Source organism: Caenorhabditis briggsae, assembly GCF_000004555.2.
Source record: "Caenorhabditis briggsae complete genome, chrI, whole genome shotgun sequence".
NCBI classification, from domain to species: Eukaryota; Metazoa; Nematoda; class Chromadorea; order Rhabditida; family Rhabditidae; genus Caenorhabditis; species Caenorhabditis briggsae.
This window is the reverse complement of record NC_013489.2, coordinates 3,355,137-3,374,966: the sequence shown is the minus strand read 5'-3', so window position 1 is coordinate 3,374,966 and position 19,830 is coordinate 3,355,137. Positions and strand designations below refer to the sequence as shown.

Here is a 19,830-nt window from a genome sequence, read left to right as displayed (position 1 = left end):
TTAATCCATGACCATTCATAGTGTCTATGTCATGATAATGTCCTATTTCCAAAGTATACAGATTAAGATTGACTTTTGTTTTTTTTTCAGTCTATCGCCCTGTGACGCCGAATTAAAAAAGTTCTGACGAAACGAGGATTAGGAGAGGTTGTTCTGATTTCAAAGATGAGCAACCGATCAGAAAAAGAGGCTACGGTGCTAATGGATCCAGCTTCTCAGGATTCAACTTGAAAAGCTGTTTGTACCCCTCATCATGTTTTATTTTTGCGAAAAATAAGGCATAAGGATTTTTTAGATTTTAATATTAAAATTTTCTAAAACAAAGATACTTTTTTTTGGGGCCTTAGAGTTCCAAACTTCCTTTGATATCTGGCTTAGGATGGGTTATCGAAATGTTCCGAAAAATTGGAATTTGGCCCTGCAAAATTCATTTGGTTGCCTCAAAACCACAAAAAGCTATTCAATTTACATTGGAATCATTGCCAGAGAACAGCCAATTGAGATAAGCCCAAAAATAAATTGGATCAAGAAAGGGAAATTCAAGCTATTGTCCAAAATGTCAGACCGGGATCTCTTCTCTCCTGAAAGTTGGAAAAAATTATATTAAAAATTTGTGCTTAAAAGTCTTAAGACATTTTTTTTTTAAAAGTTGTCCCAAAAATTTGAGAAGATTCATGGAAATTTTAAAATATGAATTCTGCGAAAAACGAAAAAAAAGTTTTTTGATGATTTTCAATTTTTTGAGAAGCCTTTTCATAGTTATAAATCAGAGAGAATTTCAAAAATCGTTGTTTTTTTCTGCCTAGACATTTTTTGGATAATCCGAATGGAAAAAAAAATCGTAGTTTCTAGATAAAAAAGAGGGTGTATGGCAACATTTTGTTTTCTTCTCTTTTCATGGGTTTCTAACCAAATTAACTGTTTTTTCTTTATATTCGAAAAGGGCGTTTGGACATTAATCCCCAAGAATATTTCAAAAAACATTTTATGGTTTCTGGAATTTTTGAAAAACTAGATCAAAGTCAATGGCTTCTCTAGAAATTACAGAGATCCACTTCCCGTTTAACCTGCAATGGAAGAGCCCTCACAATGTCAAGTTTGAGCTCAACTATCTCGGTTCCTATGAGAGTTATCAAAAATAAGTCGACTGATAAAATATTTATCATGATATCACCAATATTTTATCAGTTGACAAAGTTTTGATACCTTTCACAGGAACCGAGATAATTGAGCTCAAAGTTGTCGGGTTGAGTGAGTGGTTTCAGCAAAATGAAGAAAAAAGTTTTAAAGATTTTTTTTTGAAATTCGATTTTGGAGAATTCATCTGCAAGAAACCAAAAAAGCTCAACGGAAATTTTTTATTCGAAAGAAATTTGCAAAAAAGTTTTGAATTTCATATTAATGGAAAATGAGTTTGTGCAAACCACATTCGCTTCAAATTTCCTAGAAAAAAACGAAGTTCAAAAGTATCAAAAGTTGGAAAAAAGGTAAGACCAATTTTGTAGTTTGAAATTCAAAATTCTCAAAGTTTGAGAATTCCGAAAATTCCAAGTTTCTAAACTCCGAAATCTGAAATTCCAAACAAAATTCGAAAATTCTAATACTTTGAGAATCTAAATTTAAACTATCGTATATTTGCAGAACTTCAAAAATTCACAGCTTCAAAATTCGAAATTTCCAAAAGTTTCAAAATCTGAAAATTCGAAATTCCTAAACCCCTAAATTCCAAATTATGAAAGTTTTGAAACTAAATTTTTTGTAATTAAAAACTAAAACTCCAATATTCCAAAATCTAAATTTTCCGAAAACTCACAAGTTTCGAAATTCTAAAAAAAATTAATTTTCCGAATTTTTGAAGTAGCCAGGCAACATTTTCAGACCTTTCCAAGGTTTTCAGCTATTTTAAAGATTTTCTTTCGATTTTTCCGGTTTTTTCGTTGTCTGAAAAAAAAACTACAAAAAATACAATGTTTGCTACAGTAATCTACAGTAATCTTCCTCCAAGAACATCATCCCGTCAATTTTCATACAAAAAAACTGGAAAAATCGTCTAAAAATTCTGCAAAAATTAGGGAAAAATCAATTTTTTATTAAAATTCAAAAACTGAAAATTCTGAAATTCTGAAATAAAATTCTGAATTTTTGAAATCGCAAGGTTCCAAAATTCCCAAAAGAATTCAAAATTTCGAAATCTCAAAATTCTATGATTTTTAATTTTTGGAATTCTAAAAATCCAAAACTTCGAAATTGAACAATTTACATATTTTAAAATTTCGAAATCCCAAATTTCCAAAATCCCTGGAATTCCAAAACTACAAAATTCTAAAATCGCACTTTTCCAATTAAAAACTGAAAACTTCCTTATTAAAAAGTACAAAAAGTTCAGAATTTCAACAAAAAAACAAAATCTCCAAATTTTGATGTCACTCATTTAAATTCAGACGAATTCAAAAAATTCAGAGTCTTCTTTATTTCCAGGCGACTTCTTCTGAAATTTCTGAGTCTTGTCTTCATGGAGAAGTCTTCTTTGCCATCCATCCAAATTCCGGGCCTTCCATTAATTTTTAACGCCTTCTTTTCCCGCCTTCCGTCAGAAGGCTTACACATTATCGATGTATGAAATATTGCTATGTTTCTGTGTGAAAAATGGCCCATCATCAGGACCAAGGGGTGGAGGTTTTAGAAGTAACAAAAAATTATCTAGAAAAAAAAAAGGAAAATAGGAATAAAACTTTAACGTTTTCAGAAATCAATCACACAGAGATACAACACATAAAAACAAAAAGAAGAGGGAGAATATCCAAAAAGGGGCGACGGAGAAGAACCACCGCGCGAATTTCAAAAATTCGGAATATCAGGAGAAATAGGGAAAAAAACAAGAGGTAACGACTGAGAGAAAGGGAAGTATAAAAGCCACGTGGCTTCTGGCTTCTTGACAAGGGTAAAATTAAAGCATTTAGAGATGTAGAAACAGGAAGAAAAGAAGCGTTTTGAGAGAAACAGAGAGAGGTGATTTGCAGAATAAAGACACAGAGATACAGGGAAAATTTTGATTTTTTTAAAAACACAGAGAGCGAAAACAAAAATGATAATGGTGATGAGGGGTATCTCTCTCAGAAAAAAAAGGAAAAATAGTTATAATAATATCACTGGAATACTTTTCACTGGAGAGTGATTACGTTTTGATTGCTCAGTGCAAAATGCCTCGTGTGTGAGAAAAGGAAAAAGGAGCAATGGAGAGAGACCCGATGGAAAATATTAATATTTAGGACAAAAGAAAAAAAAGGAAAAAAACATATTTAATAAGTATTATCGTATTCGAATGCGGTCATCATCTCCATCTGATTCGTCAACGTCAAATTGTTCTCGTCCTCGCGTTGGCGCGCTCGTTTAGCCTGAAATTAAGGGAATCTGTGGGTCTGAAGTATAGGAAATTCCGAAATTCCAAAAAAAAATCCAAGATTTCGAATCTGTGTGTTTGTAAGGCCGGAAAAATTGCATGTCCATTTTTTACGATTACTGCTCTTATAAATGATTTCTCTCGTATTTATTACGCTTTCCCACATGTTCCATAATCTACCACTTGAAATTTTGGCTACGCGACACCGTGGTAATACAGGCGAATGGATAAATTTCAAACTGCAAAGTCAATTTTAGGGTTTTAAAATATGCTTTTTCTGATCTGATAGAATACATTCTGAAAATCCAAAAATTCGAGAATTTTCTTTTTTTGAGAACATCAAATTTTAAATTTTTTAAAGATTTCAGAATGGATTCTATCAGAAAAAGCATGCTTGAAAACCCTTAAATTGTTTTTGCAGTCTGAAAATTAGACTGTATTACCACGGTTTCAAAATGACTGGTTTCGAAGTGTCGCGGGGCCGAAATTTTTGATCTACTTTTTGAAAATTTTGCAGATCTAAAGCACAATTTGAGAATCTTGAATTCAATGCTTATACTACAAGTTTATCTTTTTCTCTTTTTGTATCTATATTTTCGGGCGTACCTCCATTCGCATTCTGTGAATCCTGGCCTCCTCGTTCTCGCCGTTCTCCACCTGTCCTCCTCCAGATCCATTCGTTCCATTCTCCGTCGGTGATGTCATTGCGTTGTTCGAAGAGCTCGGACCTCCTCCAGGCATCACCTGTAACTTCTGATGAATTTTAGAAACGAAATCAGGACCTCTTTTTCTGTAAATTCGGCCAGCCTAATCAGGTCAATCTTACTAAATACGTCGTAAAATGTAGCACTCCAAGAGCTCTAAATTTCACCAAATCTCCAGACCAGATCTACGGTTAAAAATTTTCTGTTATGGCAGGTCTGAACTATTTTTTTCTCAATTTCAGAATTTTGTTTTTTTTGGAGACTAAAGGCTAAATAAAGAAAAAATGCTGAAAATGAAAATTAGCCAAATCGTGGTAGATCAAATTTGACCTTTTTCGAGTCTACTGCTGGAGACCGAACTTTACCTTTTACAATAAAAACCAAACTACAAACTACAAAAACTACACAAAAAATCTAAATTACCTGCGATGCCGAGGAAGATCCAAACGTATCGGGAAGTAGTGTATCCAGTATACTAGTTGCCTGCTTCTTCTTCGGCGGCTGTCCGGCTGAAACACTTGGTGCTGTCGGTTGTGAACTTTTTGCTGGTTTCGATGGAGCCGCCGCCGTTGCTGCTGGTGTAGTCGTTGGCTTGGATACCGGCGGCGGTGCTGGTGGTGCTTCTAAAAAAGCTGAATACATGCGAGCACATACTTTTGATATATTCATAAAAATCAATAACAGACAATCAATCCCCTGCAAAACAAAGCCATTCCATTTGCCCGGTGGTTGGGGAAATATAGAAAAAGAGATGTATAAATAACGATGGATTTGAAAAATAATAGACAATTTTTATTATTCGAAAAAATTCAATTTTCCAAATGAAGAACGAAAAAAAAGGAAAACCCCAGAAAAAAGAGTGAAATTTGAGAGAAAAACGGAGGGAAAAAGAGAGAAAAAAAAGACGATGATGAGATACAATTTTTTACATTTACACAGAAATATATATGAACTTGTAGTTTGTAGTCTTTTGGGTTACTTTTTTTGGATGTTTTTTTTTCGTCGACCTATGTTAATTGTGAGATTTTTTGAATTTTTTTTTTTTGGTTTTTGTTAATTACCTCGGGTTAAAAAAAGAAAGAAAATTGAGAGCATTTAGAGAGAAAAATCTACCTGTAATTTATAATGATTTTAAACGTATTTTTAGTATGTTTGAACCCACTTTTTTGTTAGTTACAGAGGGATTCCCGGACAAATGGAATGAGCTATAAAAAATCGAATCAAAGAGGATAAAAAGAGAGAGAGAGAGAGATTCAATGAAAAAGAAAATCGAGGAGACAGAAAATCAGAATGACTATCTAGATTAGCATAATGATAAATGCTCACGATAAGAACTCGATGGCGCATTTTTGCTGGTCATATTTGGGACGGCTGCAGGACGAGACATTGGCGGTTGCCCGCCCATTCCTCCCATACGTGGCGGTGGCTGCTGCTGCGCCGATTGATTCCATTCGCGCGATGACGGTGGCTGCCCGGATTTACGTGGGATGCCTGAACGAGAGAACTCGTTAGATTCATTCTAGAAGGTTCATTTTAAGCAAAGACAGGGGCTCAGGGATGTTCGGAACGGAATCCGAAATCTCGAAAATTCAGTCTACTTTCCGAATGAAATTTTGGTCGGAATTTTCCAGAAGCTTTTTATTGGAATTAGAGATTTTTGGACTACGGTTTGCCGCGAAAAAATTGCTTGCAGGCAGAACTACTTCCAATTTGTTGCGCTTCCAAAATCTTTTTTTTTTCAATTTTTCACCTATTTTCGGCTTGTTTGTGATGGGAAAATGGAATTTCTACCATACATGGCCAGAATTGGTAGACTTTAGGCTTGCCGAGCAAGCTCAAAAAAAAAAAAGGTTTTCTGTGTTAGTTTAATTGCTCGGCAAGCGATACCATTAGATTTCTCTCACGATTTTACGTATGATACGCCTAGCTGCCGAGCTAGCTTTTCAAAATTGAGCCGTGTAAGAGCCTTCAAAAAATCTGCCGAAGTGGCGTCCACCACAGGACACCAAGTAACCCATATATGATTTCTACTTTAAAACTTGAATTTTCAAAAATTTTAAAAATTCCGAAGATGTCATTCCGAACGTCACTGCAAGGGCTGGATGAACAAAAACGACCGACGGACATTCTAAGAGTCTTTCCCATTGACTGACATAAGCATTGGGCATAAAAAACACAGGTAGCGCTACAATCAACTTACTTGGTCCCTCATCATCCGAATCGTCGTCGCTGGACGAGGAGCTTTCCGAATCGCTGCTCTCCTTCTTTCGGCGCTTTCGACTCGACGTCTCGTCGTCCGACGATTCCGACATGTTGAAGTTCTTCTCAGCAAGTCGATCTGACAAAAATACGAGTTTGGAGAAGAAATTAAAGAAGACAACTCACTCTTTTTATCATTTTTACTACTAGAACCACCAGAACTTTTAGCTCCAGATGGACCAGCGGTTGCGTCGGACGCCGCTCGTGGAGCCTTCTGTTGAGTTACCGGTAGTTCGGGGGCTTTCTCCTCCTTGACACCGAGGGTCTTCATGAAAGCGCTCATTTCACGTAGGCACATGTCGCCGAGGGACTCGAAATCCAACTCGATCTCACTTTCATCTATGCTTTGATGGTTGAGCTGAAATTTTGGCATTTTTTTTGTGAATTTGATCGTCTATATAATACTACCACAAAACCGAAAAGTGATCTTTTTTATCCAACTTTTTTGGAAATTAATGGAAGGTTGAACTTCGTTTTTTTTTTCAAATTTAAGTTAGAAGCACTAAAGATTAAAATTCAGAACTTAGTAGGCTTTACAGAATGATTGACCGCATTTGGACTAATTAAAAAAGGACCGGCTGATTTTCAAAGTTCCGTAAAACGCACAGAACTCTACATTTCAAATTTTGCTCCGTTCAAAAACCAAAACTCACCGCAGAGTTATCTCTTCTTGTTATAATCGCGATAATCGTGCTGAGATGTTGTGGTGGCAGTCGATTGACCTCATGACTCAGATTCCGTTTCTCATCGTATGACAACGCAGGCTTGTTCTCCTCGTCATCAGAATCAAAATCGTATCCGTGTTGTCGAGCGGTCGGATTAGGCTTCTTGACACGACCATTCCGGTTAGCCGAACTGTTAGCACTGGAAGTGCCACTAGAAGAACTATTGAACATTCCTTGACCAATCGGTGTCGTGCACATGATTCTCGTCTCCGTGATAAGCTTATCTGGGAATGGCTCATTCGGATGTCCCTCTCTTCTCCCCTTCAACGCAACCAATTTCTGTTCCAGCGCCTCCGCTGCAGCTAACTCCGCCTTCAGCTTCTCCTCTCGTTCTCGTATCATACTCAACGCGTTGTTTATCTGCATCATATCCTCCGTTTTTGCCAAACCCCCTTGCTCATAAAAAGGAGTTTGTACCTCTGGCTTTATCTCTTTTACTACTGATTCCTTCTTCGACTCCTTCTTGGATACTTTTGGTGTTGCCGTGACCGCAGGTGGAGCAGATGGAGCTACGGAAGATGCCCGTGACGAGCTGGTAGCATCCACCAATTCCGACCATTTCTTATTGAACACTTCTTGGAATCGAAGACCAAACGAGTTGACTGGATCACCTACTGGATTGTAGGTCAAACAGTTGTTTATCATTAATCGAATATCAGACTCAAATTCTGCGGGTTCCTTGTATTGTCCTGCCTCCAACTTCTTCTTGATCGTCTTCATATCCATCGGATGTTTGATGATATTGTGATAGTCATGGAGTCCCATGGTGGCGGCGTCGACTGGCTCGTAGAATACCCACGCAAACTCCTGATATTTTTTGTTGTAGAACTCGGCGAGCAGTTTGATGCATGGCTTCATAATTGGGAGCACTGGATGGGTGGTCTCTTTTTTGACAACAGCCACTTCTCGTTTCGATCGATGCGTTTCTGGTTTCTCCTCATCGTCCGAGTCGTTTTTCCGCTTGCCTGTCTTCTTGCCAGCCACTTTTCGTTCAGGCTGAAATTTTTCAGAGATCATTTGGAAATTCAGATTCCTTTTTTAGGTTAGTAGTGTGCAGGGCTTTCACTCTTTGAAGCAACATCAAGCAAGGGTAAAAAACACAAAAGAAAGAAGCATTATTAGTAAAGCCACAAATCCATTTAAAACAAATTTATTCACACAATTTCTCTCTCAAAATTCCCCAAGATTCACCTTCGCTGCCGGTGTTGCTGCTGATCCTCCTGCGGCCGCCGGCGCCTCACTTCCCGTCTCCGATGGAGCTTCTGACGCTTGACGTGCGTCTTTTTTCGCTGAGGCCTTCACACCAAGCTCCTTTCCTCCGACCTTTTTCTTGTTCTTCCCCCAGTGCACATCCATTTCATGCTCATCGCGTGGCGCTTGCTCCAAAGACTTTTTGATCACTTCGTGCACATTTTGAGCCATTATCGTCACATCGTCCTCTTTTCCGTTGAACATGTAACAGTTTTGGAACACTTGCTCGATGTCCTGGAATTCAAAGCTCTAGGGATGACCTCTAATAGAAGGGCGCCCTTTAAAATTCCCGTTCATTTTCAGTGAATAATATTCTGGAGATTTGTTGAACGCCTTAAAACTTGCATAATTTTTTTGAAATTTATGAGTTCTTAATGCATTTTGAGCGAAAATTGACCTAATTTTTTTATGAGAAAGTCCGGGGAAAGCAGCCCTTCTGATACAGGTTTTGCGCGGTATTCTTTAAACTCACATCAATACACTCTTGAGCAGATGTATAGTAAACGCTTTTGAGTCGCGATTCAATCGTCTTCAGATCCATGGGGCGTGTGATGCGTTCGTGGTATAGCTGAAAATCCAAAATAATTCAAACTCCTAGCTATTTCCAAAATTCTCTTACAGGAATACATAGGGTATGCGCATCGACAGGCTTCTGAAACGGCCAAACGTGCTTGTGTTTGGCTGCCTCTTTCAGCACCACCGTCATGATATAGTCAAGTTTGTTCGTGTGTCGCGTCGGTTTTCCGAATGGGGGTAGCACTCGCGGTTGGACGATTCCTTTTATAGGTTGCTGCAAAGAATATTCTTTTTTTTGAGAATTTGAAAATTCAAAAATCTCACCAGACGAGGACTGGCCCATGGTCTCTGTGCTTGTGTTTGGTCACCTCCGTCGGACATCTGGAAATTTGAAGGGTTAGAAAAATACAGAAAAATTCAAAAAAGAGGCCAATGAGATTAACACTAAAAAATCAATAAATAATTGGAGATGACCATACTTGTAAAATTCCGGGCCGGCCCGCCAAAGCCCAGGCCTGAGGAAAATTTCAAGGCCCGGGCCCGGTAGCAAAAATTTTGTCATTTTGAACCGATTTTTGAGCTCTCAATACAATTTTCTATATTTTTTTGTGCTTTGACCAAAAAATATTTTTAAAAACTCGAAAAAATTTTTTGATCGAAAAAAAATCGCATAAGGGTCACCCTTATGTGTTTTTTGAAACTTTCAAAACTTGTGGAATGACAGGCCCGCCGGGCCTGGCCTCCGAAATTCGGGAAAAAGCCCGGCCCGTTACAAGTATGGAGATGACTGTCTCTTTCTTGCTAGGTCATGTATAAGGAGGTTTCCCAGAAGAAAACCCCGCCAGACTAAATTTGACCTCCCACAAAACTGGGCAGATCTGAAGAAACTTCTGGAATTGTTTTTGAATTCCGGCCAAAACTGAAGATTCTAGGCCACCTTTAAAACAGTTTTGGGAATGAAAAACGGAGTTTTCAGTTTTGGCGGGAATTAAAAAAAATTTTAGAGCCTTCCAGAAGTTTCTAGAAACTTTTTGAAGCGGCTTTTTCTTGTTTTTTTGGTCGAAGTCCCACTTTAACGGCATCAAAATTGGACAAAAAATGAATTTGAATTTCAAAAGTTCTGCCATTCAAAAAATCTGTCCTCAATGACTAAGACTCGTTATCTCTACGTCTCTTCAGTCTCCTACAGAAAGGCACACAAGAAAAAAATGTTGCAATGTTGCCTGCTAGCTGCAACGTGGTAACGCTAATTGATGGAATTTCCAGAATATGACCGAAAAAGTGACTTTTTTTGGACAAAAATCAAAATTTTCAGCATTTTCAGCAGATTGATAGCTAGAAACCCAACATCTGATTCTTAAAATCCATCTACATGCGCAGTTAGAATAAAAATTATCATAAACGCATTAGCGATCATATGGACATTGAAAAAAGGTAAACCAACAGCTGTCGACGACGTTCGCAGAGGACATATTCTACGGAATGACGTCAAATAACGATGAATATGGAGAAATGACGGGCTAGGCGTTGGCGGAGACGTCTCCGTGGGGCGAGGTTGCTCAAGAGGAGGGGGAATTTGAATTTGGGTGGGGGAAGGGGAACAGATGACGTCACACCCAGAATCTTCTGGATCCGCTAGAGCATCTAGTAGAAACTTTGAAAAAAATCTTCGTTGATATTTCAAAGTTTTGAAAGTTTGAAACGGCAGCTGCTTGTTCGGCAGGCATCGCTATTGATCAATTAGCACAGTGTAAAGAGGATATTGGCACTGTGCCAAAGCTTCGTGTGCGATATCTAGAGTAGGCCTCCCTCTTCAGTTATCCAGCTATGTCCACAGGATAGATTTAAAAGTATAAATTAGCTATATCAGAAGACCTATAGATTCTAGAGTCTAGGAACTGACCTACATTCTTATGTCGTTGGGGCTTCAAATCTGCCCAACAGGCCAGTCTCTTGCCCTGCCCAATACCTAAAATCGATCAGCGCAGCTTACTGTACCCGTTGCTCCATCCTAGCAGAAATTCACATCTCGACAGTCCCGTCCCTACTTAAACCCTAGAATCTCTAAACCACCTGATCGGAGAGTCCCGTAACTTGGTGTGCCCCTTGCCATGACCCGTCCGGAGCCTATCGCAACAGCTCAATCCCTAACTCGCGCTCACAACCGAGTTATAGCAATTTCAAAATGCGCTGAAATAGTGATGTTGGCCTTGGTGGGGAGGTTGTCCTCCGTGGGGCCTGCAGGGGAGAGGCGAAAAGAGAGAAAGAATTAATCGATTCGTGGTCGATTTTTGCGGAGCGGGCGCGCGCGCGTTGCACACGTCTTTTTGTATGACTATCTAGTCGACCGACTGGGCCACACAGTCACTGTACATTTCGAAGAGGAACTAGAGAAACGATAGGGCCGACGCACGGAGGACAATCCTTCGCTATGTGTGAGTGTGTGAGTGTGTGTGCAGAAGAGACACACACACATTTTGAAGAGAGGGGGCATTTTGCGAAGACTGTGAAGAAGCAGATGGAGAAGAGAGAAGAGATAGGATGGATGAGAGGACGATCGAGGGGGAGATGCGAGTGAGTGTTCTGTGATGGGTGACGGGAGAGACGAAGACACAGGGTCTAAGACGCTGCGGCTGTGATGAAAGCTGAAACTGGAATGTGAGATGAATAAATAAACAATTTTTTAATCTGGCTAATTTTAAAACTGAACACTGAATAGTCAGAAGATACAGTAATCCAATTTATCTACTGGTAATGAACTCCATCCTGCATAAAATTAACTCAAAAAACCAGACACATCTGCTGTTTCTCTTTTTGAAGATTTAAATTTTTTCGGGCCTAGGGTATTCATTGCAGCTTAGGATGACCTTGATCCTGATTGAACGGCCTAGGCTCGATCAAGCGAATTACTATTCTACAGGCCATTCGATAGTAGTTAAGATGAAGCTCGTCCTAGGCTGATGAAGGAAGTAGATTATGGCACAATCAATCGGTGACGTCCAAAACGAAATGCTTTGCACCGGAACATTCTGTAGATTTACCGAAAACTATTAATCGCTTTTCGGAGTATATGAAGGGGTCAAGTACTCTTTTTGCAAGACCCATGGCAGCCGACTGCCGGAAATGGAGTACATCGAAAGTGTTCTTCTGTGAATAAGGACTCTGAATAAGACTGAATGACTGAACTAATCTATAAAAGTGCCTTCCAAGTACTGGAAGATGATACTGTAAGGTTTCTAAACTGAAATTTTGGAAAATTATTTTTTTTTCGAATTTGGCGGATTTGAGAAAAAATTTCAGTGAAAAATGTGGAACTTTCGCAGGTTTTTACGAATTTCAGGACCGTTTTTATTAGAATGTATTCCAGAATATGTCATTACTGTTAAAAATTATACGCTCAGCCACAAGGCCAAAAATGGCGCTCAATTCAAAAAATTTGAGTGATAGGGAGACATAAACACAACTTTTCTTGTCTATCATATTCTCAGGGATTAAAAATGAGGAGAGGATTACATGTATGCTCAATCGTGACAAATTTTTTAAAAAGAGAATCATGTAAGCAGAGAAAGGTTGATTGAAAAGTGTGAAAATGAGAAAATCACATGAAAGGAAATTAGATTTTCTCTGAAAATTTAAGTTTTTTCATGCTGAAAACAGTGGTCAATAAACTATGAAGTCCCGGCTGGATTTTCAGATAAATGATCGGTCGAAACATTTTTTTAAATATGATTTTTGGTTGGAAACTCGAAAATTTGAAATCAGAGACAAAATCCTGCTTATTGAAAGGATTTTTGCATACTCCAAAAAAACGAGTGAAATCGGAAAAAAGCGAATGCTCGTTGTTATTTATGGGTCTTCGATTGGAGAAGCAATGAATTTGGAGAGAAAGCAAAATGAAAAAGATAGCGAAGGTAAGATTTCCTGAACAAAAAACGCAAAAAATCAACCCGGGACCCGAAAAATAACGAAAAAAAAACAAATAAAGTTGAAAAAATAGAGTGTCGTCAGGTATGCTGCACGGGCTGCAAACACCACCACGTAAAAGTACACAGTTTCTTTTTTACCGGTCAAGTTTTCAGGTGATTTCCCGCGTTTATTTCACGAATAAATAGAACAAAAAAAAACAAATTTTAAATGATAAGTAGAAAATTCTGGAAAAATTAACAGTCTAAAAAGCGAATACCAGCGAAACAATCATCAAGAGGAGGCAGTTTTCAGTGTTGGAGCTCTGAAAATTTTTTTGTTAAATAGGTGAAAAAAGTTATTTTTCACAATTTTTGCGGAAATTCGTATAATCTCAACTGCTCACCTTAACTTTAACCGTAATTTTCTCATGAACAATATTCAATTCACCGCGTATCGACATATGGAATTCGTCGTTCTCATGAACTTTATGAATGAGAAGACTGGTACGGTAGCAGTACGGTACTGCTGCCAACGGCTCGCTCTGCACTTTCAATGCAGTTCTTGGTGTTAGTGCTATAACTGCAAACCGATCGGATGACTTCTCAGGAGTGATAATTCCATCGATCGTATGCCAGAATACTTCAGGTCGAGGGTTAGCGCACACCTGAAATTAAAGAAATGTGGGATCCCAAAAATCGAAAACTCACTTCCAAATTGATCTCTCCGTTTTTGTTCATGGGCAGGTGACTAGAAATCAATCGAACCGGCTCGATTCCAACAACATTAATTGCGAATTCCGAGCTGAATGCCCGATATCTCTGGTCATGGTGATTGGGAATTGTGGCCGCGCATTTATAGGTTCCACTCATTTTCAATGAATTCATTCTCACTTCACAGTGTGATTCCACAATAATTTCTTCTTTTCTGTATAAAAACATTTCTAGAATTCTTTATTTTTCCTTTAAACTTTTGAAAAACTTGAAACCTGAAGGGGATTATAGAAGGGCTCCCACACTGTCCGTTTGAACTTAATTATCTCGGTTGCTATGAGAGATATCAAAAATCTGTCAACTGGGAATACTTATCATAATGTCAGTAATATTTTATCAGTTGACAGATTTTCGATATCTTGCAAAGGAACCGTGATAATTGAGTTCAAAGTTTAACTACCTTAATCAATTTGAAAAAATAACAAAATTCCAAAAGTCAATTTTTAAAAGTTGTTTTTTGGATCCCTTCAAAAAGATCAAAAACTAACTGGCAGTTCTTATGCTCTTCCTTCTTTGCACATGGGAATTCTCTCCATTGCGCAGTGACACTATCCGAAGGGCGGAACATCCATTGGATTTGTACTGGCTCCGGAAGTGAGGAGAATGAGCAATGTAGTTTCGCAACACCGCTGTTGAGCTGTAACTCATTATTGATCATTGGTTTAATAACGATGAGCAATGAGCACATACCGCATATGTTCCTAATGACCCGGATTTAGTTTCGTTCTTGAGCCACACTCCACAAGGCATTGGGTAGCCATCCTGAATAGGAATCTCTTTGTAATAATTACCCCAACAATCAACTTTGAGCTCAATGATTTCGGTTCCTTTAAGAAATATGAAAAATTTTCAAATGATATAATGTTTATCATAATAAATATCACTAACATTTTATCAGTTGACAGATTTCAGATATCTTTCACAGGAATCGAGACAATTGAGCTCAAATACAGTATCCCTGGATTCTGATTCCTTACATGTGTACACGTGGCTTGACATGAATTATCAGCTGATGAACAATTGCAGAGTACAAGAACAGTCAAAAATGTGAAAAGGGGTTTCATTTGGAACAAAAATTTGGAGATCTGAAAAGAATAAAAAGAATATGGAAGGAGTAGAAGGATGGGGGAAAAGTTGGAAAAGTCGTAAAATTTTTTTAGGGGAGAAGGCTTCAGAATATTGAAGTGATGCGAATTCCCTGAAGATGGATGTTCTAAAGATCAACTGGAGAAGAGTAAATTGGTTATTTTTTTGTCAATTTGGGGATTTTTAAACCTCATTTTTTGTCATATATTTAGCTTTCAAAGTAGATTTTTTAAAACCAATTACCGTGTTGACTCTAATAGATCCAAACAGTCAGCTTTAAATTACTTCGGTTCCTATGAGAGATACCAAAAAATTTTAACTAATAAAATGTTGATGATATTATGATAAATATTTTATCAGTTGACAACATTTTGACATCTCTTGTAGGAACCGAGTTAATTGAGCTCAAAGTTGACGGTTTGGGTGGGCTTCTCTCGGAGCAAAATTTGAAAAATTTTCAAACCGGAAAAATGATTCCTCAACCAAAAGTATATTTAAAAAACTAGTGGGATTCTAAAAATACTAAAAAATGAAACTATACAGTGACCATTTCGGGGTTAGTCATATTGCTAGTACCCTCCCCCTCCTCCGTCTACAGTAGTAAAAAATCACCAAAAACTGGTCAAAAAAAAGAAAACATTTTCTTCTCTCTATATTTGTTAGTATAGTGATGAGCACAGGCAACAAAACTAATATCGCCAAATGTTTCTTATCACTATTTTTTGTCTTATATTTCCCTCTTTTTCGGAAACTTGACTCAATCAATTTGAATTGTTTATTTTAGGAGGCGCATTATTGCGGGAGTGTGAGGAATTCTAGAATTTTTACCGTGAAACCTGTATCAGAAGAACCGGCCCTTCTATTTTTCGTGGGGTCCCTAGGGGGGCACTTCAATTAGAGGGAGCACTTTTATTTTTCGTGGGTTCTCTGAAAACGGATCTTCTATCGGAGGTGCATCATTTTTCAGTGAAAATTTAGTTTTTCTACTAAAAACCCCTTAACATTTCTACATTAAAAAAAATGGAAAAACACCAATATTGTCGAAATTTCAAAAACTGGGACCTGGAAAATTTCGCGGGCGGCTTCCGTTTCGATTTACGAGGCTTCGTTCTTGAAGCCGCCATTGTATCAAACAAAATTTAATTTTTTGGACTTAGTCGGATTTTCTGATTAAAATTCAGATTTCTTGATAACATTTTGATCGCTAGAATTTCTAGAATTTTCTAAATCGAAAACTCCAAGTTTGATTGCAAAAATTGCTCAAACGAGAAAAACATCTGTATTAGAGCAACGGGATTCAAATTCTCAGGTGACAGTATTTTTTTTTAAATCAGACAGTAATTCAATCAAAACAACAGAAAATAACGGCTGAAAATCAAAGGAGGTAGTCAAAGGGGCACTTCGATTAGGGGGGGGGGGGGGGGGTACTTCAAATAGAGGGCCCATTCCTATTTTTCGTGAGGCCTCTAGGGGGGGGGGCACTTCAATTAGAGAGGCTCTTCAATTTCAGGGGCCCTTCTAATACAGGTTTTACGGTATATTGAAAGAAGAGCAGAATTCAAGAAAATTGGATTTAAAATATTTAGGATTCTTTGGGCTCAGATATCTCGGTTCCTGATAGATATCAAAAATTTTATCAGTTGAGTGCAACTAACAAAATATTGGTGATATTATGATAAACATGTTATGTTTTATTCTTGAATTTCTTGGATGGGCTTGTGGAAATCTGGAGCTCTGGTAAACGGACGGACCAATAACTTTTTCAACGGGAAACAGACTATTCGTGGATCTCTGATGAGGAAAACGAAATAAGGAGGACAACAAGACCTAAAGACCAAACTGAAGGACCACGACAGAGACTAGAATAACGAAGACGGACCGAAAACCGAAGCAAAAAGAGATCCCAAAAACCATCGACGAAGAGAAGCGCGCAAGAAAGCTAAAAAGAAAGGTATCACAAAAAGAAATTAAGTTCACAAAGCTCTGACATTACGACGTCGACTCGGTATCCTTTGTCCAGTTGCTTTTCCGAAATCTGAAAATGGACTAGTTTTTTACCGATTCTCTTTTCCCTAATGGACTAAAACATTAAAATTGAAAATATCTACTCACCTTCCATTATATTCCAATACTCCTGTCGTCTTCATCCCTGCTCATCTTGCCCTGGAAGCTGTCCTGCCATTCGGTGCATCCCGGAAACCAAGTTGCTCTTGGAACTTGAAAGCTTTAAAAAAATTATTAATTCTCTCATTTTTCCTGTTTCTTGAGATTTCTGTATTTTGCTAAATAATTGTGAAAAGTCGTCAAGGATTTGTTTGTCAAAAATTTACAACAGTTCTGTTTTAATTAGAATATAAGAGAATGTAATGTCCAAACCCGAGAAAATTTCGTCAATTTACCAATTCAAATTCCCTCACCTTGCATATTATTCTGCTTCTGCCAGTACTCCTGTCATCATGCTGTTTCAAATCCGTGCAAATCCTGGAAGCCGGCCTGATAGTTGTCCTCGAAGTGTTCGAGGTTGGTGCATCCCGGAGACCAATCAGCTCCTGAAAATTGAACGTTCAAAACTAAATGCTGATTTTTCTTAAGTTTTCGAAGAGTTTTATCATTATTTTACAAAATGACTTTCTTTTTTGATAATGAAAAACCAGCAAAAGCGATTGTGCGAACCCGAGAGTCTTGATTTTTTCCCATTCCCGTTTCCGAACCCCTCATTCTATTACTCCTGACGTCCTCGTTTCTGCCAATCCTGTTCTGGAAGCTGTCCTTGCAATTGGTGCATCCCGGAAACCAAGCTGCTCCTAGAATTTGAAAACTTCGTAAATTTACCAATTCCCATTTCCTTACCTCTCATTCTATTCCAATTCTGGAAACATCCCTGGAAGTTGTCCTCGAAGTTCTGGAAGTTGTTGAATCTAACAGACACTTGAAAGCTCCTGCAAGATCCTGCAACTTGAACGTTGGAAACTAAGTAGTGATTTTCCCTTTTTTTTCGAATCATGAAGTTAGCCTCCATTTTGTTAGGCTTTCACGGAGGTCACATTAAACTACATTTATGTAGAAAAACTGTGAGTTCACGAGAAAACTTTGCCGTAAACACTGAAATATAATGTCCTAAAAAGGGGCGCAGCCTAGGCGAGCTAAAATCTTCTGAAAATGGTCAAAATGACCGAAAATAAACTGAAGATTGAACTTCTGAACTTCTGCATTTCTCGAATTTCCGATTTTTGGATCTCTCGAATTCTAGGTTAAATTTCCTTTGTATTTTTGAATTTCTGAGTTTTCAATTTTTTTCTAATTTCTGAATTTTCGAATTCTTTTTGAATCTCTTAAAATCTAGAGTTTTTTTCAATGCTTCAATTTTTGAATTTTAGAATTTTCAAATTCTGGCTCCTCAGGCGTCGCCAGTTACTTCTGGCCGGAGCTTGATCAGATTCCGGCAAAGACATTGTGGGAAGCCGACCAAGATCCGACAAACTACCGGCCAGCTTCCGACTTCTTAACACGCAGCGTCTTCAAATTCCGGCCAAAATCCGACCATTGCCCGTCCCACTGTTGCCAGTGGGCAACTTCTGACCAAAATCTGACTATGATCCGTCCAAAAGCCGAACCCCCCTCAACTTGTTGCAAGCCGACAGCTGAGTCTGGAAAAATTCAGGGTGTTTTGAATTTTTTGGAAAAATTCTAAGAACTTGTTCCATTCTACTGGTGAAGTTTCACCAAATTTTTCTTCCTTTTTTTTCCGAAAAAAAAATATTACGAATATCCCAAAAATCTTTATTTTCTTATGACACACTTCCGTTCGTTGCACATTGCGGTTCACTGAGTTCCCCCTTTCAAAGAACGGAATAGCAGATAGGAAGTTTTTTTCTTATTTTCGAATTTTTGGAACCAAATTTCAATTTCATTTCCGTTCAAATTTCCGCTTCCGAAACTTGTTTTCAACTCATTGTCAAGTTCTCGAAAACTGAAGATGAAAGATTGAAACATGCCCAAAACACATTTTTATATAAAATTCATATTCCTGTCTCCCTACCACCTACAACGTCTTCTTCTTCTTCCGTGATTCTCAAAAACCAAAAAAAATTCAAGGAAATTCCACGTCTCCTGAAAATCCCAAAAAATCCTGAATAAATAATGGATGACAGCCAAACCAAGAAGGAGCCGGAGACGTTTTAATTGTCACTTTCCGTTTTTTTTAGTCTCCAGAATCCCCTATTTTTTTCAGAAGACGTCAAAGGAGCACATGTAATTATTATGTCATTCACATCACTTCCCGCGCAAAAGCTACCGTATCCCCAGATTTTTTTGAAATTAAAATTTCCCCCCAAATCGGAACATTTATATTCAGAAGACCCCGACAAAATCTGGTGGTTCGGATGGTTTTTTTAAAAGAAGAAGACTTGCTCAAGCATAAATAATTGATGAAATTTTGATTCTTTCTCCACGTCTTCTTTCTTTTCAGAAAGAGAGAGAGAGACAGATGTACACTGTGATTTCCTGAAAACGAATTGAATTAGGTAGAGAGAAGAAGACGTCTTCTATTGTTGTGATGACGGTTTTTTCTCTTGAGTAGTAGTAGGAAAAAAAGAGAGGCAACATGGGAGTCTTTTGGGAGAATATTCAAAGAATTCAGAAGGATCCGATTAAGGTAGTTAAAAGAAGATAGTTTAAGGTTCAATGTTCTTGAAGGGTCCAAATTTCGAAACAACTGTATCAAACTTGGATTCCTGAAAAGCTAAATAGAAATTTTTCGAAACTTTCTGAGAATTTCAAAAAGAAGCAATTCTCATTGATAACTTGTTCTGGCAGATTTGTCAAAAAAAGATACATGAGATGCTCTAATAGAATCCCCTGTCAAATCGTAAACTTTGAGCTCATATATCTCCGTTCCTATGAAAGAAATCAAACACTTTTCAACTGATAAAATATTTATCATAATATATTTATCATCACCAATATGTTATCAGTTAAAAGATTTTTGATATCTTTCACAGGAATCGAGATAATGAATCTCAAAGTTCTCGATTAGATAAATCGGTTGTCGGCGCCAAAACTTGCACAAGTTTCTGAGCACGTTATTCTATGTATTAGTTAAGACTTGTGGGCGACTTGTGCAAGAGTTGTGGTAGGTTTGTCCTAGACTTGTGGGAGGCTTGGCCAAGTTTTGTATTCTGTTGTTTCTGTTCCTATCCGCAACGACACCACAC

The 19,830-nt window shown here is 37.9% G+C and overlaps 4 protein-coding genes across 4 annotated transcripts; all 4 read right to left on the bottom strand.

Annotated features, from left to right (window-relative positions):
• Positions 1–3,299: 3,299 nt before the first annotated feature.
• On the bottom strand, positions 3,300–4,773 carry CBG14882 (the record flags this gene model as incomplete). The annotated part of the gene is made up of 3 exons (XM_002639023.2): positions 3,300–3,395; positions 4,007–4,144; positions 4,528–4,773. 3 exons carry the CDS (start codon positions 4,771–4,773, stop codon positions 3,300–3,302), a joined length of 480 nt encoding a protein of 159 aa, XP_002639069.2.
• A 634-nt stretch (positions 4,774–5,407) lies between these two features.
• Cbr-bet-1 lies at positions 5,408–9,236 on the bottom strand (the record flags this gene model as incomplete). Its single annotated transcript, XM_045242676.1, has 7 exons — positions 5,408–5,623; positions 6,305–6,721; positions 7,017–8,084; positions 8,280–8,573; positions 8,812–8,907; positions 8,959–9,129; positions 9,180–9,236. 7 exons carry the CDS (start codon positions 9,234–9,236, stop codon positions 5,408–5,410), a joined length of 2,319 nt encoding a protein of 772 aa, XP_045095546.1.
• A 3,787-nt stretch (positions 9,237–13,023) lies between these two features.
• On the bottom strand, positions 13,024–14,595 carry CBG14880 (the record flags this gene model as incomplete). Its single annotated transcript, XM_002639021.1, has 6 exons — positions 13,024–13,083; positions 13,165–13,425; positions 13,469–13,685; positions 14,020–14,168; positions 14,222–14,293; positions 14,509–14,595. 6 exons carry the CDS (start codon positions 14,593–14,595, stop codon positions 13,024–13,026), a joined length of 846 nt encoding a protein of 281 aa, XP_002639067.1.
• A 1,849-nt stretch (positions 14,596–16,444) lies between these two features.
• Positions 16,445–17,636, bottom strand: CBG14879 (the record flags this gene model as incomplete). Its single annotated transcript, XM_002639020.1, has 5 exons — positions 16,445–16,556; positions 16,606–16,652; positions 17,035–17,166; positions 17,246–17,421; positions 17,468–17,636. The coding sequence occupies 5 exons, from the start codon at positions 17,634–17,636 to the stop codon at positions 16,445–16,447; spliced, it is 636 nt and encodes a 211-aa protein (XP_002639066.1).
• Between the last annotated feature and the right edge of the window lie 2,194 nt (positions 17,637–19,830).